This window comes from Nannobrachium achirus, assembly GCF_963921795.1.
Source record: "Nannobrachium achirus genome assembly, chromosome: 9".
Classification (NCBI taxonomy): Eukaryota; Metazoa; Chordata; class Actinopteri; order Myctophiformes; family Myctophidae; genus Nannobrachium; species Nannobrachium achirus.
In genome coordinates this window covers 64,124,545-64,149,241 of record NC_137818.1, presented here as the reverse complement: position 1 = coordinate 64,149,241, position 24,697 = coordinate 64,124,545, and the positions used below count along the sequence as shown (strand labels likewise).

General features: G+C 42.7%; 1 protein-coding gene across 1 annotated transcript in view; it reads right to left on the bottom strand.

The window, feature by feature from the left end:
- LOC308291062 (carbohydrate sulfotransferase 11-like) overlaps positions 1 to 22,591 on the bottom strand; it is a gene marked incomplete at its 3' end in the record, with an annotated part of 53,367 nt that extends 30,776 nt beyond the window's left edge. The window contains exon 1 of the mRNA XM_080732975.1: positions 22,489 to 22,591. Coding sequence (XP_080589101.1) covers positions 22,489 to 22,582 — 94 coding nt within the window. The 5' untranslated portion in view covers positions 22,583 to 22,591. The remainder of the gene's footprint in view (positions 1 to 22,488) is intronic.
- Between the last annotated feature and the right edge of the window lie 2,106 nt (positions 22,592 to 24,697).

Genomic DNA, 24,697 nt, shown 5'->3' with positions numbered 1-24,697 from the left:
GTACTAGGGGTCCTGATAGACATTAAACCATCAGTTTTAGGGGTCCACTCCCCTCACTGCTGCAGAGGACACAACCCCATTAGCCATAAATTATAACTCCTGTAGAGGAGTTTCTCTCTACAAGAGTTATGATGGCGAGAGGGGGAGTACGGCCGGTGAGGCCGTTTGGTCCTGTAACTGCTCCAAACATGCACAAATGCAAAATACAAGGTGCTCATCTCTTTGGCGCAAGTGTTCTCTACATATGTGACTCAGCGTGACTGAGGGGCAGTCATTTCGGAAGGCAGGGTTTTTCACTACTGCTAATATGACTTTTTTTTTTTTCTTTTTTCTAAAATGAAAAAAGCCACAAATGCATCTCAAAATATCTAGGCTACATTTCACTTAAACGCCAGAGCTTAACTCTGCATGTAAATAAGACTTTTTTTTAATTAATGTGAGAGATCGTCAGGTCATTTGCAGGTTAGACATTTATTTAGAATATCTCAAAAGTAGTAGTTCAGCATGGCATCATTCTATAAGCCATATCTTCAAAACTGTTGGGTCAATCTCCACAACCAATATATCATTGTGTAGCTATGAAAAAATGAAAATGAGAAAAAATGCAATGACTAGCCGCCAGCCGCGCTGGGACACATATTTTAAGGTATAAGGTATATTCAATGATTGTATTTCATTCAAATAAAAATATAATTGGTACATTTTCCATTCATTCTCTGTGCGTACTCATGTGTAAACGACATGCAGTGCAGTGGGTGGTTTAGCAAAACCACCCATCTTTCCTTCCTCTCGTTTATCTCTGTCACCTCGCTTCCTGTCTCTCGTGTTTGCATCAGTAACTGTCTGTCACTTCCTCTTCCTGGGCCCACAGTGGAACGAATAGAATGAGGTCTACTCTGCAGTGTTGGTAAACATATTGTCGCTGTCGGGTGGAAACCCTCTATGCCAGGCGTCTTCAACAGGGGGTCCGGGACCCCTAGGGGGTCTTCAGGGTTACCACAGGGGGTCCTTCAAATCTTTGTGTGATATAAAGCTTTTTTCTTCTTTTTTTTATATTAACCACTTGAACCCTAACATCCATATTCTGAGAACTTTAGCCAAAAATAGCAGATCTACAAGCTCACAACGCCTCGCAGCGACTATTTTCGGCAAAGAGGTTTGGTGTAGAGGGGAAAAAAGAGCAGATTAATTACAGAGTGAAAGGTCAAGTTTACTAAGTGTTGACGGTTTAGGTGGTTAAATATATCTGATAACAGGAATTGAAATAAATCCGAAATACACTGATGATTGTGCAGTCAAACAATTAAACTATATGGAATCTGGGGGTCCCTACTTCATCTCTCTCTCAGCTAAGGGGTCCTTGGCCTGAAAACATTCAAGACCCCTGCTCTATGTGAAATAATCGCGATTACACGATTACGTAATAATTGTGACAGCCCTAGATGCACTGTTTTACCCGTCCGTCATCCCAGCTGAACCAAGAGGCCCCACAGCCCCAACTGAAATCCACTGTAGCTGCATGTTTTCCTTATCAACATCTGTGTCATCCACAGAGTAATGTGCAAGAGTGTGAGAGGCGCATAAATTGTGTTTGTGTGTTTCGCTTCAGTAACATTTAATAAAAAAAGCCTTTCTCTCTGTTTTATGGCAGAGTCCTCATGCTTTCGTTGGGTCTGGTATAAATCTCTCTCCCCCTCTTATCGTCGAGACTCTGCTCTGGATTTCTCAACGGCAGAAGTCGATAGCACTTGAAAGTGCCGCTTGCCTTTACGACGAATGCCTAATGGAAGTTGTGCCCCATAAACTGAAAAGCGAAACCCAGTGAAATGCCCCCGTGACCTGATGTTCGCTCGTGAAAGCCCATTTGGCGTAGACGTTCATGGGAGATACCTAAAAGCTGGCAGTGTTGTAAAGTAATAAGCACATTTACTTGAGTACATTTTTTACTTTACTTGAGTATTTCCAATTCCCAAATACTTTTACTTCTACTCCACTACATCTCGGATCCAAATATTGTACTTTTACTCCAATACATTTATTTGAAAACTTTTAGTTACTAGTTACTTTGCAGATATATCTTATAATATACAAAACATACATAAACCACCCTAGCCATATTTTATATGTTGGATGTTTGAAAATAGCCGATCTACAAGCTCACAACGCGTCACAACGCGTCGCATCGCGGCGCGTTGTGAGCTTGTAGATCAGCTATTTTAAAACATTTTGTACTTTAAGTACATTTAGATGCCAATACGTTCATACTTTTACTCAAGTATGTTTTGAATTCCGGACTTTTACTTGTAACAGAGTATTTCTAGATTGCAGTTTTGATACTTTTACTTAAGTATAAAATGTGAGCACTTTTCCCACCACACTGAAAGCTGGCAAACCAGGCAAAACAAATGGAAATAACTTTAACTTTTCAGGGTCAAACTGACTTATGACCCATGAACCCTAGGATTAGTTTGATTAACCATCGCATACTCTGACATGCATCCACGCAGAAAGGGAACAGAAACCTCATTGTGTTACTAACATGTTAACGGCTCTCGACCAAAGGAGAACCTGCCTAAGACCAGGTACACTAAATATTGTCATGTTCTGTACATGTTGTCATGCAAGGTAAACAGTGGCCGCGGTGCCACAAAGTCTCACTTCAACGTCTTAGATGTCAGAGTTCAGGCTGACCTGAAATACGTCAACATGTCATTGTCAACCCCTCTAATTCAACCCAGGCCTCTTCCAAAGGTCAATGGCTTAGGATTTAACCACTTTCATCCTCCTGCCATCCCTATGTTGGACATTCCATCATGCGTGAACTTTTTCAAAAACAGCAAAACTATACACTGAAAAGGAAACGCTCGCATGTTTGATGTTCAATTAACTGTCCAGATCAGGGGTTTTCAAAGTGGGTGACGGGGCACCCTGGGGTGCCGTGATGGCAGTCCAGGGGTGCCGTGAGATAATTTGATAATATTTGGAATTTATTTGGACAAAAATATTTAGCATCATTTTAAACTTGAAGTACAAAGTTATTTTCAGTCACTTCTAACCAAAACGGCTATAATCTATAACCAAAAAATAACATTTTCCTCGCAACATAATCACTAAAATATTGTTACTGTCGGGCAGAAACCTCGTATCTCCAAGTTTCAAATGTGTACGTCTTTTAGTAAAGCAAAGCCCTGCTTCATCATACAAGACTGTCGCACAAAACTAGAGAAAACAGCCGATCTACAAGCACACACCGCCTCTCGATGCGAGGCGTTGTGTGCTTGTAGATCTGCTGTTTTCACAAGTTTAGTACATTTTATAGATGATAAATACAAAACGAACGGTTTTGGACATACAAAGTTTCCACCTGACAAAGACGATATGCTATCAATATAAGGTGCTGGGAGTGAAAATTATAATGTAGGGGTGCCTCGGATTAAAACAATATTCATGGGGTGCCCCAAGACAAAAAAAAAAAAAAAAAAAAAAAAAAAACGTTTGGGAAACCCTGGTCCAGATTATACATTTACAGCAGTGGTCTCAACCTGTGCGTCCCAGATGACAATGAAGTGACAGGTTATTTAAGACCTTTTAACTCATACAGTGCCCCGGGCCACAAGTGGCCGCTAGAGTGCCAGAAATATCTCTATAGGCATTCGCTCTAGCTTCCGTCGACACTGCCCCAAGTGCCTTGGGATTTCACTCCAGCCACTGTTATGTATGACGAGAGGAGGAAGTAACCCCTTTAGGAGCCCGATCTAAAGCTATTTCAGTCGCAAAAAAACTTTCTCTTTGGTCTGGGAACACAATTCAGAGAAAATCCTCTCTAAAGATGTGACTTATTATTGGAGTGGGCGGCGCGATGCGTCCGTTTGCGCGAATACGGCCCGTGGATGGCCGAGTGTCGGCCCCGGGCATGGATGGAAATTTAGACTGGGGCTTCGTTGAGGCCTCCGATTAAATAATTCATTTTATTAAATATCCCGGACTAGTTCGGGATAGGCACCCTGGAATACGTCGCGCCGCCGACAGTATAGATTGAGGTTTTTTTGGGGGGCTCTACACTTTATTTTAAACCATTTTCAATGGAATAAATCGTCGGACCATCTAGCGTCTCTCGTTGGTAAGAGCTGGACGAGCCAGGACCACCCACGTTGTCCCAAGCAGCTCAGGGTAAGTAAAATAGCAAATAAAATATTGTATTGGATTGAAAATATCCCGAACTTGTTCGGGATAGGCAGACATAGGGTTAATACCTCAAAAAAATAAAACAAGGGGGGAAAAAAGTAAAAGCCCATTACGGCATCAAAAGTAAGTGGCCTTTTGCTGCGTGTCAATCTCCATCTCTCTCTCCCCCATCTAAATTCACTTCACTATGAATAAAGGCATGAAAGACACAATATTTATCTGTGGAACCAAGTCAAACTAAATGCACTGTAATGCCTCAACTCCTACAACTCCAAGTGCTTGTCGGGGTGGGGGATCCCCAGCTCCCCAGTTAAGTTAAAATATTATTATTTTGCGGGGGTTCAGAACCGCTGGTCTACATTAGAGAAAACGACAATGTTTAAGACAAAGCCTTAATCCTTAATCTGGAAGGTCCAAACACATTAGCCTATTGTACACACATCAACGTTGGGCCGAAAGGATCTGAACAAAGTTCATGTCCAAGGCGTGCTAATGTTCCCTGGTTACTTTTCAGTACAGTAAAGTACAGTACAGCTTTAGTAGGCCAGTACATGTTCTAGTGTGAGCTCCAGCTCCATGTTCAGAGCATTACATTATTATCATTACATTACATCATCTTTAGCTTACATGAGCTCTGAGGACCTTGCATGTCGTCTAAGATTAGGGCTGTCGCGATTATGACATTTTACATGACAATTAATTGTCACTCAAATAACTGCGATTTACGATTTAATTGTGTTTTTGTCGTTGACAATTACATTTCTGGCTGGCTTTTAGGCTTTGAAGTTGCACATGGCAATTGTGACACATGAATTAAATATACAAAGAAATGACACATATTTGACAACTGAAAAAATAGCCGATCTACAAGCTCCCAACGCGTCGCGATGCGACGCGTTGTGAGCTTGTAGATCGGCCATTTCCACTACTTTTTTAACATCTCTCAACATGGAAACGATTATGACGATTATGCAAAATAATTGCGATTACCTCAAATAATCGCGAGTAGACGATTATGTAATAATTGTGACAGCCCTAGCTAAGATCATAGTATTGCTCTGGCCCTTACTCTCATCGCATTTGATCAATTCTTGTTATGTTGGTCATTTTGGAGTCAACATTCTACGAAACAGGACAGGTACAGAAAAAGACACAGCTAGGAGTAACACATAATTAGCCTGGCACCAGACCATAAATCCCTCCCACTCTCTGGAGTGAACTGCCTCTTCACGCTTCAGTCTGATTATCAGGCTAGCAAATAATATCAATTTAACACTCGGGTGACTGAAAATAAAACAATACCACTCTGAATGCATTTATAGGTCAAATTGACAGGTAAATTCTCTCCCTCCTCCCCTGCTGCCAGCGGGGGTTCTATTGTCTGTTGTTCTATTGACAATAGAACCCCTGCTGGCAGCAGGGGAAGAGGTGTTGCTCTCCTGGGCAAAAAATTGAAAGAATTTACCTGTCAATTTGACCTATAAATGCAGTCAGAGTGGTATAATTGTATATTATTTCATACTTAGGAAATGTTTCAGAAGGGGAAAAAAATGAGAACATATATCTTGAGTATTTAGGAAAAGTCATGGAAGGGGAAATTTCTGAGACGGGGAGAGTTATTGCACTTTGCAATCTCAAAATCGGCCAAAATGACCTGTTAGTCACCCATGTGTTAAAAAAAAGCTAGCAGGTGGGGCACTGGGATAAGGAAAGGAGTACCAGAGACCAGGTATATTACAGAAATCTTGCTTGGCCCTTTAGACACTCAAAACATACAAGATCAAGATTGAATGGCAGCCTCGAATCACATGAAAATCTAAAAATGGTCTGAGTACACGTGATTGTACAGGCAGTAAGGCTTAACCTAGAGCAGGTTATGGAGAAATGACTCCACGATGTACACATGATTACAGTCCGCTGTTACAGATGGTCCCTGGTGTCAGAGGCGACAGCCAGAAGGCAACTGGCTTAACAATGTGCACGCTACGGCGTGTTTGGAATAACAAGAAACAATCTTTTGATGCTCCCCCAAAGTGCGCACGCGCTTACACGCACACACGCACACACACACACACAGCAGGTGTAGCATGTGAAGTGTGCTTTGCCACAGTACCATGGGTTATATGCAGGGCAGGAATTTCATGGAGGCCATGGCTGCCGTTGCCCCTCAGTTAGGCCTTGTGCCCCTCAAAGAAATGGCTTGACCTGAGGCCACAGTGGCCTTAATGCCCAAGCTGTCTGTACCACTTTCTCCTCTGTCTATTTCTTGTCAATGTGTAGACAGTAGACACCGGTGTCTCTTTCTTGTCATGTAACACCAGTGTTGTTAACTTAACTCCCCAGAGTCCCCATCTTTAAACCAATGTGTGACTTTGATGGGTGCAGGGATCAGATAAATGTAAATACCATCATTGATCTATGTCACTGCAGATTAGGTTAACCCTTAAATTCAACACATTCTTTCAATGGACTAAAATCTTGTTTTATTTGATGGCTTTCCTGCCCTGGCATTTGGCCTTTGTGCCCTCAAAAAATGGACACCACCAAAGGCCAAGTGGCCTTGCCCCTAAAATGATGAGATTCCAGGCCTGGTTATATGTGAGAAGCTGGTTGATTTCAGACTACACACTAGTGATGCCTGTCTCTGCTTCATAAGATGCGCGTGTCTGCGTGTGCCTGTGTGTACATGCACTAACATGTGCACCTGTTTGTGTACATGCACTCACATGCGCACCTGTTTGTGTACAAACGTGAAATAAGCTTGGTGAAGACCTCACAAATCCACAGCAAAACTCTTAATTAATCCAACTCAGAGTTACAAAAGGATACATTAAAATTGTTAATATTCTTTTTTTTTGTACAATCCATCATTCAAAATGGTGAATAAAGCATGCAAATACGAAGAAAAGTAAAGTCTGCACACTGGATCTAGGGTATTTTATTACCACCAAAGGTGAGCCATTGGCTCGAAACGACACCTTCGGTGGCGATAAAATACATTTGGCGCATGGATCCAGTGTGCAGCAGACTAGGGCTGTCACAATTATTATATAATCGTCTAATTGCAATTATATGAGGTAATCGCAATTATTTTGTCATAATCGTCATAATCGTTTCCATGTTGAGAAATGTTAGTATACTGTAGATTCAAACACTTTCAAAAAGTAGTGGAAATAGCCGATCTACAAGCTCACAACGCATCGCATCGCGATGCGTTGTGAGCTTGTAGATCGGCTATTTTCACTATCGATGTTCTTTTTTAAGTATAAGTTGTCAAATATGTCTGTAAATTATTTGTACATTTAAGTTGTGTCATAATTGCCAGGTGCAACTTCAAAGCCTAAAAGCCAAACAGAAATGTAATTGTCAACGACAAATACACGATTAAATCGTAAATCGCAATTATTTGAGTGACAATCGCCATGTAAAATGTCATAATCGTGACAGTCCTACAGCAGACCTTAATCTTTCCTACGGTCTATCGATGCCCGTCCTCTCTGAAGACAAACGAGGGCTCCCGGGCCTTTCAGAGGCGTGTGTCAAGTTGAAAATGGACAGGCGGTGTTTTGTGTAAACGGCGGAGCTGTCACTTCACTTCTATCACATGAGTGTGGACTTGACCTGGCGTGTACGACAGCCGCCGCAGGGCGCCCTCGCTGCTCGACGAGCACATCGCCCTCCTCCCACGTGCTGAGCTAGCACCCCTAGCACACAGGGTGCATGCATGGACACGCCATGCGCACGCACACACACACACACACACACACACACACACACACACACACACACACACACACACACACACACACACACACACACACACACACACACACACACACACACACACACACACACACACACACACACACACACACACACAGCAGTAGTGCAACGACGCCGGTGCTGCGGAGTCAGGGTAATACAGACAGAAAGCAAGAGAGGGAAGAAAGTGTGAGTAAGAAATCGACGACGAGAACTACAAAAGCGTTCGCGCAATAAGGCTGTTTATTTTGGTTCATCCTTGGTCTACCTGTGTGTGTGTGTGTGTGTGTGTGTGTGTGTGTGTGTGTGTGTGTGTGTGTGTGTGTGTGTGTGTGTGTGTGTGTGTGTGTGTGTGTGTGTGTGTGTGTGTGTGTGAGACGTCACGCCGTTTGGGCCAGCAGTGTCAAAGATTAGCTGTCCACACACACACACACACACAAGCATGCACGGCACGCACATGTTAAAATATCATCTCTCGCCATTGGTCGCATATAAAAAAAGGAGTTTAAAGAGAAAGTGTCAGAGAGAGAGAGAAAGTGAGAGAGGCAGATAGAAAGACTGAAAGAAAGAAAGAGTGAATGAGTGAGCAACGGCAAGAAATGTAATTGATGGAGGCAATAAGGTGTTGTGCTGTGTGCTGTATTGTAAAGTGCCCCTTTTCACACTGAGTTACTCTGAGCATCCATCCAGTATTACCATTCATTGATTGACCTATTAACGATAACCGAGTTATCAATCACTCATTATCTGTGTGGCCTAGGATGCACACACTCACAGAACAGATGGAGGAAATGGACTCCAATTAGTGATCTTCTCAGGGGTCTTCAACGTTTTCAGGCCAAGGACCCCTTAGTTGAGAGAGAGATGAAACAGGGACCCCCACAACCTGTTCATAGATTCCATAGTTTCATCTTTTGAGAGCACAATCATCAGTGTATTTTGGATTCATGTCAATTTGTGTTTTCAGATATTTAACCACTTGAACCATCAAAACCTGACCTTTCACTCTGTACTTAGTCTGCTTTTTCCCCTCTACACCAAAGCTCTTCGCCGAAAATAGCCGATCTACAAGCTCACAACGCCTTGCATTAGCTTGTAGACCTGCTATTTTTGGCTAAAGTTCTCCGAACGTTGTGAGCTTGTAGATCTGCTATTTTTGGCTAAAGTTCTCTGAATATGGACGCTAGGGTTCAAGTGGTTAATATAAAAAAGGAGAAAAAAGTCTCTATCGCACAAAGATTTGGAGGACCCCCTGTAGTAACTCTGAGGACCCGGATGAACCCTCTGTTGAAGACCCCTGTTCTAAAGTACTGTTGTTGAGTTTTCTGGTAACTGTAATAAAACCTCATTCAAGCAAGTTTCCAACAATGCATACGTTTTTGCTAACGCCGAGTTCCCTAATGACTATTATGACACAATACTGGGAGGGACTGGCATTTTCCGGAGTGCCAAATCTACTGGGGCAGTCGTGTACACTTCACAATGCTGATGACCCTTTTGCGCACATTTGTACTCTCTCAAAAGTTCTATTAACACTCTGGATTGTGCAGAGCAGGAACTCAAGACAATGATTCCCCAAAACAATAATACACACTTGGCTTTTAGTCCTGTGCGAGACACACATCGTAACTGGAAGAATGTGATTGTGCAACGACGGCTGTGCGGTGCATGTGTGGGTGGTGTGGGTTTTTGCATGAGCATCTACACACGCGTGCACACTGCACACATCTCAACCAGGGTGGAAATAAACAAAACTAGGATAAATAAAATAAAATAAAACAAAAACATTTTAGTTAACTGAAATAAAAATAAAGGCTTTAGAATAAAAAGATAACTAAGGATTATGGTTAGCTTTAACCCTAACAGCTTTGTGTTTTACAAAAAACTAAATCAAATCATAGAGAAAATGTCTTTATCAAAAAATACAAGCTCACAACACGTTATGATGCAACACGTTGTGAGCTTGTAGATCTGCTTCTCCCCTATATTACCATAAAATGTTAAAACTAACAAAACTAAAACTAAATGGGCAAACAAATCAAATCTACGGTACACTGAAACAGAAAACATGTCAAAAACTAAATTAATGGTTACACAACGTGAGGGCTACTAGGCTCAGGCCAGCGATGGCTTGAAGCAACAGCTTGTCAAAGTGTGAGGAGCAAAACACAGAGTGACAGAGGTATGTGTGTGTGTGTGTGTATGTGTGTGTGTATGTGTGTGTGTACAGAGCTATCCTGCAGTGAAACATCCAGAAGGATTCCACGAGGTGCTTTTCATGTTCTGCCTGACACTCCACCTCAAGACACGATTTATTATATCTGTGGTGGTAAAGAGAGAGAGGTTGAAACAGAGGGTGAAGAGAGTAGGGATGGGACGATACGCGATATTATCGTTTATCGTGATAAAAAATACTCACGATAATCTTATTATGGAGATTAAATTTAGCGTGATATCGTCCTCCGTCATGCACTGGGATCAATTAACCTTTTATTTGCCGTGCTGCATATCCGGTACCATTTAAACCAATAATTGGTAAAAGTAACTATACATACTTGATAGTCTTTTTTTTCTCTCTATCAAATGTCTTTGCCAAAAAATAGCCGATCCACAATCTCACGCCGCGTAACAACGCGTCACAACTAGGGCTGTCTTCGACTCAGGAATTATCAAGTCGACTCGAGTCGCAGGGGCTAATCCGACGCGTCGACGAATCGTTTGTGTAAAAAATAAAAAATAAAAAAAATAAAAATAAAAGTTGTGCTTTAACACAACGGCCGCCAAGGTTTATAACATTTCTAGCTGTTGCTGCTGCCGCCGTTCACTTACGCTTTATTTTGAAGAGCCTGGAAGCTTCGTGCGTGTGCACGTGGGTGTCCGCTGACGATTGAGGAAGATAATCCCTTTGTTTACCAACGCTCGCGAAACTAAAATCCAAACGGGAGTCGACCATCGCGGTAAAGTGTCGCCGTGAAAACAATCAGATCTCTGCTTCCCTGGCGTTCTTTTTACCTCATTCCGAGATAAAGCCCTTCTTATGTTTCAGGCTAGAATGGAAAGGAATGTAAGCTGGCTCCGTTATTTCCTCTCTCCCTGTCTCTCTCCCTGCTACGGGGTGACGTAATGGACTCGGGTCATTCAGAGGGCAGGCTGCAGGCACGTACAGTTAACCCTATGTTGCCTCGTCTCTCGACGAGATAACTCCTTTTGGCTTGGTGACACCTAGTGGCCTTAACTCGTCACTGAACGAGTTTGGCTCCCTAAGTGTTAATGACTGGAGAGGAGGCGCGACCGCGACACATTGATAGAGTACCGGTACAACAGCTGTTGTAAACCACATATGATTTGTGGATTCTCTGGTTGTAATGATTTTATGCCTCTCCAAGGCTAAAGGAACAGGGCTAAAGCTAACGATTTAGCCCCGTTCCTTCAGGAGGAAAAACAACACCAAAGTAGGCTAAAGGTAACAATAATGTAACATCACTGCGTCGATGCAGAACGGCACACGGCTGCATCGCAATGCAAGCAAATTGTCGTAATCTAAAACTTTTTAAGAAGTCCTCTACTCCACCGCAGTACTCCACCACAGAGCCACACTCAGCGGCAGTGAGTGAAAGTGAAAGCGCATCGATTTGCGCTGCTGCTTCTTGGTCAGCTTTAACAAGTAGAATAACAACACGTCGACGCATTTCCTCTCAAATCGGTTAACTTCAAAATAAGAGCTGCTTGTTATATGATCAAGGCAATTTTCAAGTCACGTGAACTGGTTTTATTTTTAAGTCTAGTTGCAAGCAGTAGGAAGCTGTGGACTAAATAGGAAGAACATGACATTCCAGCGCTCTCATACCGCACCGGTGTGATAAAAAATAATATATTTTTGACGGCTCGACTCAAACAATTGGCGTCGATTCCTGGGGCTTAAAACGAGGCGTCGATTCGTCGAATTTTTGAAGACAGGCCTAGTCACAACGTGGCGCGTTGTGAGCTTGTAGATCTGCTATTTTTTGGCAATGTTCCGCCCCAGGATAATGGATTTTGATTATCGTGATAATATCATAAATCACAATTTCTTTTGTCACAATAATCGTGATATGAAATGTTCATATCGTCCCATCTCTAGCTGAGAATAGAGGAGTTTCGTTTGTGACGTTAAACCTGTGTGGGAAATTGTATTTCTCCCCCTGTTACTGTATATATACAGTACGACCTCACATCAGAACAATGGGATAGAAATCGTTTAAACCAGTGGTCTTCAACATGGAGTTACTGCAGGGGGTCCTCCAAATCTTTGTGTGATAGAAACTTTTTTTCTCCTTTTTTATATTAACCACTTGAACCCTAGCGTCTATATTCTGAGAACTTTAGCCAAAAATAGCAGATCTACAAGCTCACAACGTAAAAAGGTTGTGGCAAAAGTTAAGTATTGACGGTTCAAGTGGTTAAATATCTGAAAATACAAATTGACATGATCCAAAATACACTGCTGATTGTACTGTCAAACAATTAAACGCTATGGAATCAATGAACAGGGTTGTGGGGGGTCCCTAACTAAGGGGTCCTTGGCCTGAACACGTTGAAGACCACTGGTTTAAACCTTTTAAGTCAGGAAAACTGATATCTACTGGGCTACTGAAATAATACATGCGGACAGCTGGAGAAACTGGCCCAGGATCGAGATGCCTGGAGAGCACCCCCAAAATAATCTTATTTTAACTGGGGACGCCCCCACCCTGACGAGCACTAAGAGTTGAGGCATTACATTTTGTATAACTTGGTTCTATTGTGAAAATAGCAGTTCTAATTTGCGAGGCGTTGTGAGCATGTAGATCGGCCATTTTCACAATTTCTGCCTCTAATATTTGACCAACGTTTAATTTGTCATTTTAGAGAGTTATTGAAAAGTCCTTAAATTGAAAATTGAAAAGTGCATATACCGTCTATACACTTAAACTTTATGTTGGTTTGATTACTGTTGAGTGAGAAAACAATGCCGGGTACACATTTTAGTGTATGGGAGGGGCTTACAGTACATGTACAGTATGTAGCAAAATATTTGTTTTTGTAGGCAAATTTCTGATTTAGGCCTAACTATTGGGTTAGGCCTAAATGGGTTAACTTAATCATCTGGGGACCCCCCAAAATAATTTGGGGACCGACCCACAGGTTGAGAACCACTGCTTTTTAAGAATAGGAAAGCTTAAATAGAGACAGTGGCGAACAGAAGAAGCCAGCTGTTGGGAAAGGGATTTGGTCCAGTGAGTTTCCACAAGATATCAACCTATATAGTGTCCTGGCAACGTTGCCTGGCCTGATCTGTTTCTAACTTACAGTACAGTACAGTACTGCACTCCTTCTACACAGCATGCCTCCTGCTTTCCACGCAGCAGTTCCTCTTCAAAGCACAGTTCTCCTTTTGGATGGTCTTTGATGTCAAAACAGAGTGTGTTATGACGTGAAATGAGCAGAAAACGCAGACCATGTTACACTTTCAATTTCGATTCAGGCATTTAAGCAGACAACTCTTATCCAGAGCAACTTACAAGTGTGAGATCAGAGAAAGCAGAGAACCATAGTCAACAAACATCAGGGTAAATCACTCAAGGAGAGTGCAAAAATGCACATCTGTCCAAACAACATGCCATCTCTCTAACAGTGATGCTACTAGCCCTGCATCCTGAGTCCCTGACCCATATTTTTAATAAAGGACTCATTAAACTAAGCATCCCTGCATCCCCAGGATGCATACAACACTATCCTTCCTGCTATCAATCATTTCACTGCACCAGCTGAGCTGCATGTGGTGGAGTCTCCACAGCTGTGCGTTCTGGCATTATTGATGAGATGATTGAGAATTTGTCTTGTAAATCCATCCATGCTTCTGTCCTTTATTAACTACATACATACATAGTAGCTACTTGCCACTGTCAGGGGACCCATACAATTATTCTGGGACCCATATGAATGGCCACCTGTGGGTCCCGGGACCCATTACATTGAAAACCTAGCAACATCACTGCTATAACATTGTTAAGATTTGTGTGTAAAGAAAACATATTGCGTTATTATAATATTATATTACAGGGGTCTTCAACGTTTTCAGGCCAAGGACCCCTTAGTTGAGAGAGAAATGAAGCAGGGACCCCCACAACCTGTCCATAGATTCCATACGCCTCGCGCGTAGATCTGCTATTTTTGGCTAAAGTTCTCAGAATATGGATGCTAGTGGTTAATATAAAACGGATTGGAAGATGTGGAGGTCTGGAGGACCCCCTGTAGTAACTCTGAGGACCCCCTAGGGGTCCCGGACCCCCTGTTTCAGACCCCTGTTATATTTTAATAACATAATGTGTTTACATGGGGCCTTTATAATTCCAACTCCACCAGTCGCAAGGACGTCCCACAAAAACATACGTGGACGTACTCAAGGAAGACGTAGGGACACAGAACACCAATGAGCTGGCCAGATGTATGGAGAACCGAGATGACTGGAAACAACGATGGAGGGCTCGTCTGAGGACGACCTAGATAACTCCACCAGGACAAACTGGCCCATTTCCAAAAGTAGTTTGAGCCCATTTTAAATGGCTTCCATAAACCTTTTATTACCCGTTCCAACAGGTGACAGTATTGTGTAAACTCCCCTTCCAATTACGGCTTCCAGATACTCGTTTTGCACATCCTGGGCTCACCTTCTTCCGTTCAATAATTGCAGGAGTAGCAGAGTGAATAAAAGTTGTTTCAGCAGAAACATCTTCCAGGGTATTAACCCCTTGAGATTAGGGATGGGACGATGAGCGATATTATCGTTTATCGTGATAAAAAAACACTCACGATAATCGTATCGTGGAGATTTAATTTATCGTGATATCGTCCTCCGTCATGCACTGGGATCAATTCACCTTTTAGTTGCCGAGCTGCATATCCGGTACCACTTAAACCCTCTATAATTGGTAAAAGGTACTTATAATATACGTAATATACGTACTTGATACAGTCTTTTTTCACTCTCTATCAAATGTCTTTGCCAAAAAATTGCCGATCTGCAAGCTCACAATGCGTTGCGTGTCAACGTGTTGTGAGCTTGTAGATCTGCTATTTTTTGGCAAATGTTCCGCCCCAGGATAATGGATTTTTGATTATCGCGATAATATCGTAAATCGCGATTTATTTTGTCACAATAACTGTGATATGAAATTTTCATATCGTCCCATCCCTTCTTGAGATGATATAGCATTGCTAAGGAATTCAATATTGTACAGTATGTACAGTATGAATACAAATCACCACCTGTGTTGACTCTTGACAGTGTACAGATGTGACCAAATGGACCCTTATAGCATCTGACTCATCCGCCGTCTTTCCATTTGTGAGGGGGCCCAGTTCAGTCAGAGTATAGTAGAAACAGATGACAATTGGGTAGAGAAGAGCTGGGTAAAGATGAGGAGAGCTGATACTACTACAAAAGGAAAAGTGGCATAAGCTAGGCATTAAAGGGATATTTCACTTTAAAAAAAAACTTTTGGTCATTTTATCGTCTAATCAGGCTTTTATGAACACCCTGGACAGTTTTTAATTAAAAAAATCGCATGATCGCGATCGCGAAATTGCATGTTTAACCCCCATACCAACCCCATCTTTCAAACATGGCAGCCATGTTTGTTTACATTTGAAGAAAACATAAGGGCTGCCTTCTCCTGAACGGATTTCCAAGCGGATTTTTTTGTTTGAAAGCTGTGAAAAGCATGCACATGCATAGTGCATGATCTGTGCACGAATGTGTGCACCAGCGTGCACACTATTTTTTTAACCCTTTGTTGGCGAACCGGCAATATAAGAGGTCCCACTTTAAATATGGCACTGAAGAAGTTAATGTGGCCACACTCAAAAAAATAAAGAAATTCGGTTCATTCGGTATGGGCTGTTCGGTTCGGTATACTGGTTCGGTTCAGTATTGTGGCACCCTAGTATTTAGATATTTGATGTGAATGTTATCGGACAGGCCCTCCTCCTGCAGGACGCCTCCGCATACACACCCTTTGCAACTTCAAACTCCATTTTAACCATGATAAATGCATCAAAAACACCTGTTACTTTTTTTCTGGTGACTCATAATACCCTCCTGATACGTGAGCAGGCCGTGTTTTTTGGCCTGCTCACGTATTAGGGGGGTATTATGAGTCACCAGAATAAATTATGTGTGTTCTATGAATCTATAGTGGTTAAAATGGAGTGTGTTACAATGGGTGTGTATGGAGAGGAGCCCTGGGCCAGGAGGGATATGATAACATTTACATCAAATATTTAAATACTGAATCAAGCTAATTAAAAAACTGTCCAGGGTGTTCATAAAAGCCTGATTCGACGATAAAATGACCAAAGGTTGTTTTTTTTTTTAAGTGAAGTATCCCTTTAACCCTTTCAATGCCACCTTTTCACCACTAGAGGGCACCCAGTGGCCATAGAAAACACCATAGAGATACGCTGGTATATGCACAAGCCGTGCGCAGCCATGATGTGCCTGAACACTTTCCTTTGTGCATGTACAGGAACAGGATGAAGTTAGCTTGAAGTTAGCTATTGGCTACCAAGCATTTTAGAAGCCCTATTTTCGGCGATTTAGCCATGATTAAACCTTGCACACCTCATGGATATGCATGGAACAGAGAAAATGAGCTCTAAAGATCCTGGATTGCATTGGAGTGGATGGTAAATTTATTTACAAAAATATATTAATTTGTTAAAAAGCCGAACTAGTTCGGGATAGGCACCCAGGACGTTAATAATTATGGCACAATAAGAGTTAAGTACAAGCCTACTGGGAGCTGACCCTTATGTGTGACACTTCACCTCAGCAATCCATCTCTCAGTCCAGGTTTCTAGCCTCGTTATATGTATGTGGGCGTTCATTCATGCTTTCTTAGTTATTTATTTTATTTTAATTCATTACATTCCAGTACTATTCTTATTATGATCTTATTGTATATTGCATTGTTGTTGTTTCATCTTACAGGTTGAGGACATTTTGCTGCTTGCTGCTTGTGTATGGCTGAGTGACAAACACTCTTGAAGGCGCTCTGACCTACTTATTTACTCCGCATTTTGCTGAGTGGGGAACACACCTTTTCCACCGTGACAACACAGTGAGATCGAGGAATTTTCAGTCAGCATTTATAGACTTCACCCAAACAGGAAGCCAGTCGTCATCTACGTGGAAATGACGCTTGGCCACCGCCTCCATTTGCAGTTTATAGACGCACAGGAATGAGATGGTTTGGCTGAAGGTGTTGTCAAAAACCCAATTCATGCCACATACATTGACTGCTGCTTTCAGTGGAAGTGTGTGTGTTCACAGGGAACAGCCATGGCAATTGGAGGTTGCAGACCTATGAGGACAGACTTTCAGGGTTCCCACACATTTTTACCAATTAATTTCCAAAACTTTTCCAAAGATTTTCCAGAATATTTAACCCAATTTCCAGGACTATATAACAATAATTCAGCTCAATAACAGGTCGCTTACTCCTATGCGCAATGCCCAAAGACAGGTAGTGTATGCCAGTGGTTCTCAATCTTTTCAGGCCGTGACCCCCAAAATAATCATATTTTAACTGGGGTGGGGACCCCCCACCCTGACGAGCACTAAGAGTTGAGGAATTTTGTATAACACGGTTCTATTGTGAAAATAGCAGATCTACATGCTCACAACGCCTTGTGTTGCGAGGCGTTGTGAGCATGTAGATCGTCTATTTTCACGATTTCTGCCTCTAATATTTGACAATTTGGCCAATGTTTAATTTGTCATTTCAGAGGTATTAACAAAATCAATAACCAAAGACAATGCATAGCTATTTTTTCCAGGACCTTCCAGGACCCTTGATCAATTCCAAAACGTTTCCAGTATTGGAAAAAATAAAATCTAATTTCAAAATATTTCCAGGAATTTCATGACCGTGGGAACCCTTTCAGTGGGACAGCCATGGGGGACAGCCATGGCAATTGGAGGTTGCACAGCTATGAGGAGAGACTTTCCAAGCAGTGGTCGTGACTGTGAGCTTGGTCATAGTTTGGCAGAGGGCCGCTTCTCTGATAAAAGGCCTCCAGTGACTAGGCATGTTCACATAGCCGCATGGGTTGACTGAGACTAGAATTAAGCAACATTACACGAAAGGGTGTGCACAGACCAAAGCCCAACATTAGAAAAGAACCGAGGAAAGCATGAGAGAACTGAACCGAACGATGACTGAAACAGAAAAAGAAAACAGAACAAAACATTGGATAAGTGGTCTTCAGAGACCCGGTCTGTGATAACACAGTTATTAGAGGACGCCCTGTGCTTATTTGATGGCCCTGTGTCTTTCATCATGTGGCCAACAGCATATCGTCACTGTCGGGCAGAAGCCTTGTATCTCCAGGTTTCAAATTTCTATGTTTTTTCGTAATGTAAAGCCCTGCTTCAGCATACAAGACTGTCGCTTGATCTACAAGCACAGAGCGCCTCACGGTGCGAGGCCTTGTGCGCTTGTAGATGAGCTATTTTCAGTTTTCACTATTCTAAATTATTTTTTAAAATGATAAATACAAAACGAATGGTTTTGGACATACAAGGTTTCCACCCGACAACGACGATATGGTTAACAGTGGGCCTGTGAAGCACACAAGACAAGCCCAGACAGGACAAGCAGACATACACCTGCACTGTAAATACATGTTCATTTTAAAGGGGGAACGACCGTCTGTCAGTCATTTCGTCATTTCGACAAAGGAGCGTCGGGAGGGTTAGCGACTCACCCCACGGACGCTAGGTTTAGGGTAAGGGTTAGAGTTGGGTGCCCATTTTAAAAGGACCATACCTGCATTTTTGACTATTCAAATATTTTCTTCAATTAATTACATATTGGCCTATTTATGATCGTTATTGAGGTCTGAAAACATTTATAATGATTATCACATGAAACTAATGCCATTCTGTTCTCACTCAGATTTTGTAATTTAGGTCTATTGTGCCATAATCCAAAAGTGAGTGCGAGTTCCATATGCATGCGACTAGGATTCGTTTTACCTTTGGCACAGAAGCCCAGGACAACGATGCACTTCTCTCTCCTGGCCCCCAAACTGTGGAATAAACTCCCTGTGCACTTAGAACTGCAGACTCACTCCCTAGCTTCCACCGTGGACTTAAAACTCACCTTTTCAGACTCCACTTTACTGTAGCACTTGCCTACCCCAATGACCATATAAGTAATTTAGATCACAGTTTTATTTTCTTAGGTTATAATTATGTTATGAAGTGTTTGAATAGGCACTCGGTCTGCCTGTTTTCTTAGATTTGCCAACTCCATTTGATGTATTGATGTTGATGTACTGATGTATTACCTTGCTTATTGCAAATCGCTCTGGATTAAGAGTGTCTGCTAAATGCTTAAATTGTAAATTGCACAATGGACCAGAATAAAGTGGCAGGTTTTGTGTGATTTCGAGTCAACCCTATACTGTACATAGTTGTCTGGTGTCCCCCAGGGCTCTATACTAGAACCTATCCTGTTTCACTCTAATATTGACACCAAAAATAGCCGTTCTACAAGCTCCCAATGCTTCACAATGGCAGTTTTAACAGAACGTGTGGCCACAGAAATAAGAGGAGGACACATGTCAAGGGCTGGTAAGCTCCTTTAACTCTGGGAGTGTACAAATGGAGCCAAAACCACCACATGTTTACACTATCTGCGAGTTGTCAATGGGTACATTTACACTGAGGCCTTTACTGTGAAGCTGGTACAAGCTGGCACTGACTTGATTAAATATGATGACAGTTGTTTAAAAGGGCATGAAATAATGTGGGGCATTAACATGTAAGTAATATCGCTGCTATAATTGAAGTAATTCCCTGCAATTACTCTGACGACATCTCTCTGTTGAGGCCTGCATGATCATTACTATCTACGATGGAACTTATTATGACATCGATTTGAGACGGCACAGCAAATCGGTTCTGTGCTGTGGTTTCACATCCTATCTGGGTGTGTCCAGGAGGTAATTAGTAAGTATTTGTATAGAGGTCACCAGTGTGGTGCCTGAAGCAGAAATTCCATACATTTAATGCATAGAGAATTTTAACAGCTATAAATGTTGTAAGAAATCCAACGTGGACTTACCACGAGCAACGTGGTTGTGCGCAAGTGCGCATGCGTCTAACAGCCGCATGCTGAAACACTGCCTAAATTTGGAGATGACTGACATGACACTGATACCGCCGCCATGGTAACAGCCGCATACTAAAACAGTGCCCAGATTTGAAGATGATCACTGAATTCTGACTGTGCGGTAGTGTATCGTGTGTATGATCCGCAATGTGATTGGCCAACGTATACACAACGTATACAGATGGCGCAGATGACGTTATTTTTCCGCGAAAACCGGACCCGGCCAGGATCATAGAAAACATATAAAGAGAAGGCTTTAGAAGCTGAAAATAACGGAGTGGGTGTTCTAAAACTTTAGCGATTTAACAGTTAGGACAATTTTAAGATTTGTTTTATAAAAAAAGTAACATGGTATAACTTTAAATATAAATCCATGAATGTCTCTTTGTCTAGCTGTGCTGGTTATTATGTTGTTAAATGACAGTAATATAACTACAAATGCAAAATGTAACAAAATGGTCACTTTAACAAGGTATTATAATTATATTCTCCACTTCTATTTCACCATCTTGAAAAGATGGTATATTCCCCGGTTCCGTAGGTCAGCTATGCAGGTGCAATGCATTAGTGTTTATTGTGGCACGTTTACTAATATGCCAAGTTTAGCTGCACTTGAACAACCGTTCCAGGCTGCCATATCCAGCCCAAGAAAAAATAAAATGTACTTCTTGAAATAAATGTATCATGCCTGTTGCTAAGGTATGGCAACATGACTGGTGTCTTGCACGCGCGCCTTCGCGCACGTGCAAGACACCAGTCGTGTTGCCATACCTTAGCTTTTTCTGAACTGACGCCACTGGAACTGCTGAGCTCTATAATGAAAGGAATTGCATATGATTTAACAGGCGTTTCTCGGGGCTTCATACTGACAGAAAAGATAGAGTAGTCATGTCGCTGAGGATAAACTGTGTTCTTCCGCACACGCACACACCTCTAATTGTGACCTTCTAAATGTTGGCCTGCACGTTGCCTCTCGGGTGTGTCCTGACTGAGCTCAGCTATTTCATGACGTGTTTATGGTTCCATTTAATAGACAACCGACATTCAAACCATTCATTCAATGCAATTTAACGTGTTGCGTGTTAAACACACTGATCACTACTCACTACAGCAGGGGATCATTTTGGAAAAGGGCCATACCTGTCTGAATACCTGCAGTAATAATATCAGTAATTTAACTGCACTACGTATTGTGTATTTATTCGTTTAACTTCATAAAACTATGTTAATGTAACAGAGATGCATGGATGTAGAGTGGCAAAATAAATACAGTATTTGTACCACTTAACTCTGTAGAACTGACCACTAGAAATCTCCACCACACAGACACACTTTCTAAATGTCACTTCATAAATGAATCTCTCTCAGCCCTCCTCCAGTCCAGTCTCCCAGGGGAGGATCAACCCAACCTGAGTCCACAAGAGACAGACTCAAGACCAAGAGAGAGGAAATAAGTATTAAACCCACATTGGTCTGATATTGCGGGGATGACAGTTGGTGCTTTTACAAAGTATATTATACAAAGAGATGTTTTGCCTATCATGCACAACAATAAGTGTGTAAAAAAGGGAAATATTTGAAGAACAGTTAGGACAGTCAGGTAGGTTCTGAAAATCACATCACTTAACTGTAATACAGCTTTTGAAACCAGGAAAAGACTTATATCATATCACAATATCCAGCCCTTCAAGGTATGTTTCTTTTCATCGTGTAGGCAGAAATGGGCTTTTGGTACAGTAACATCCTTTTATTTATTAGCCTATATGTTTTGATTGATTGATTGATTGATTGATTGAAGACTTTAATTAGAAGTTTGCATAGATAAAAGGTACAGTTTCATGACGGTACAGTTCACTGGTACAAGGTCAACTAAAAGGAGATCCTAGAAAAGACTAGCCTACGCTTATTTTCATAGGAAACCACTGAAGTATCTCATCATATAACATTGAATGACAGACTGTTAGAACACAGTACTATGCAGTAGATATAGTAAAAAAAAAAAAAAAAAAAGGAAATAAAATAAACAGTATCTTAAACTCGAGTAGGCCTACTGTACAAAATGTAACCAAATCGAATGGACGCTTAACGGGTCCATTTAAACGAACACTCGGGGGGGATTTTACAGAAAACGGACAGGGGCAGAAGAGGGGAGAAAGTTTTGGGCTGTGAAAGGGCAGGGGGAGAGGAATGCGACGGGGGGGTTCCTGCCGAAAACGGAGGGGGGCTTTCAAAACATTCCACTGTGTGCTCACAGTGAGCTTATTCATACGTGGGGGCCACTTCATTGTGCGCGTGCGTGTGCGTGTGAGTGAGATAATGACAAAAGTGTCTTCTTTTTTACCTGCCCTGGTGATGCTCTGGATGTACAGCACGAGGATGAAGAGCGAGCCGAGGCACGTCGCCAGGAACACGCGTCCTCCCCGGGGCATCCTCATCCTCACGCCCCGCCGGAGCGACCCAACGCCCGGCCGGCCTCCTGCCTCCTCCTCACCGCCGCCGCTACCCCGGGGCTCCTCCTCCGCTCCGGCACCACCGTCCTCCTACCGCCGCTGCAGGGCTCATGCAGCGGAGAGGAGACGAGAAAGACCAGCGGTCCGTCGATCTCTTTCTCCTTCTTATCTTACCTCCTCCCCGGCGGCGTCGGATCGATGCTCTGCAGCGGCCACCACGTTCAGCTCCTCCGCGGGGGAAATGACAGCGATAGTAGTAGTAGTAACGCGGGCGGAGGATGATGATATTGATCGAACAACATGGATCGATTTCTCAGAATGTCTTGGGCGTCTCGGAGAAACGAGCAATCGCTCGAAGCGTGCCGTGGTTGAAGCAGAGTAGCAGACCCTCTCTCTCTCTCTCTCTCTAGAAAGACCCCAGCTGCAGTCTATTGTTGGTCGGTTCGGGGACTTTTGGTTCTGCAGGGGGAAGATACGAACAGAACGAGTCCGTCAAAATCCGCCGGTCTCCCCCCGGTTGGAATGAAGTTCGACGTGTCCCCCTTCTCCGTTCCCTCCTCGGGTCTCCTCCGCTCGGCTCGGCAGCAGCTTGTTGTGGTAGTTTAGTCAGAGAGCGTTAAAAACTTCTTCTGCTGCTGCTTGCTTCCCCCTGACAACATGGACGGAACGGACGGGGCCGTGACGTCACACCCAGGGGCGGATTTTTAGGCTTTTTCAGACTGGTTTCTATGGCGCGCTGGTGCCAAGTTGCCAACTAGTAGTGCCAACTAGTAGTGTCCCCTCCACCCCCACCCCTTCTCCCCACGCTGAATAATAATAATAACAATATTAATATTTTATTTTTCATTGTCTCCACCAGCCGAAGGCATGGGGGAGAGTATGTTTTCGTCTCCGTCCGTCCGTCCGTCCGTCTGGCCGTGCGTGCGTCCTTGCAGTTTGTTACCACCTAATCTCAGTCGCCGTTGGCCCGGTCGCTGCCAAACTGAGCACTCACACACACTCCCTGGATGCCAAATCAGAACCTCTGCACCACATTTTTCACTTGGGCCTGTTCTAGCGCCACCAGGAGGCCAATTTGTGCAAAACTACCTTTTGGCCAGTACTCCTACAGATTTTGTCCAAAAATCACGCAAATCGGTAGACCGTATCTATACAGTCATGTGATCGACATGGATCTGTCTGATTGTCCACATACATCCTGATTGGCTGAGATTGGCTTTCAAAGTTTGTAAGATTGGTCCGTTTTGGACAAAATGCCTCAAATCACTTTCAGTTTCAAACTTTGTAAGCGCACACCCTAGAGGCCAAGGAAAAACCCTTTCCTTGCATTTTTCACATCAGCCTTTTATAGCGCCACCAGGAGGCCGACTTATGTAAGACACATTTTTGGATATTACTCCTTCAGATTTTACCCAAAATGAACACAAATCAGTCATATGATCAAGACGGATCTGTCCCTTAAATATTCCATCCTGATTGGCTAAGATTGGCCTCCAAACTTTGCAGGATTGATCCGTTTCGAACAAAATGCCTCAAATCATGAACACAGCGTGCAATTGTAATGAAATTGTGCACACACATTCGCAAAAGGCCAAGAAAGAAATGACACTAAAAAAAATCAGCCTCATGGAGGCGCCATGAAAGGTCTAAGATTGGTGAAGAACACATGCCACCCTTTTTACATTGGCCTATTATAGCACCACCAGGACGCCTGGCCTGGTGGAGACCTGTGCTCGGAAGAACACTGCTTCTAGTTCAACCTCCATTTATTCTCGAAAAGACATTGAGGTTGCCCTCATTTGCAGTGCCATTGAGATACATCATAATACAACAACAATATTCACAAAAACAGACAATAGAGGGTATGCACGTCCACTGGGACCCGCCCCACTAATCTAGACTGAGTGGCAAAACATTGAGCAGCTTGGAGCAATGGAGTTTGGAAGTGCTAGTTGCAAACCACTCAACAGTCCTGCACACCACCTGTTTCTAAATTGCACATAATGCAGGAGGCAGCAGGATGCCAGGATGTTGTGTTGTTGAAAACGAGCGCTTCCAAACTCTGACACTTGGAAAATAATCACCTGCACAGAATGTCTT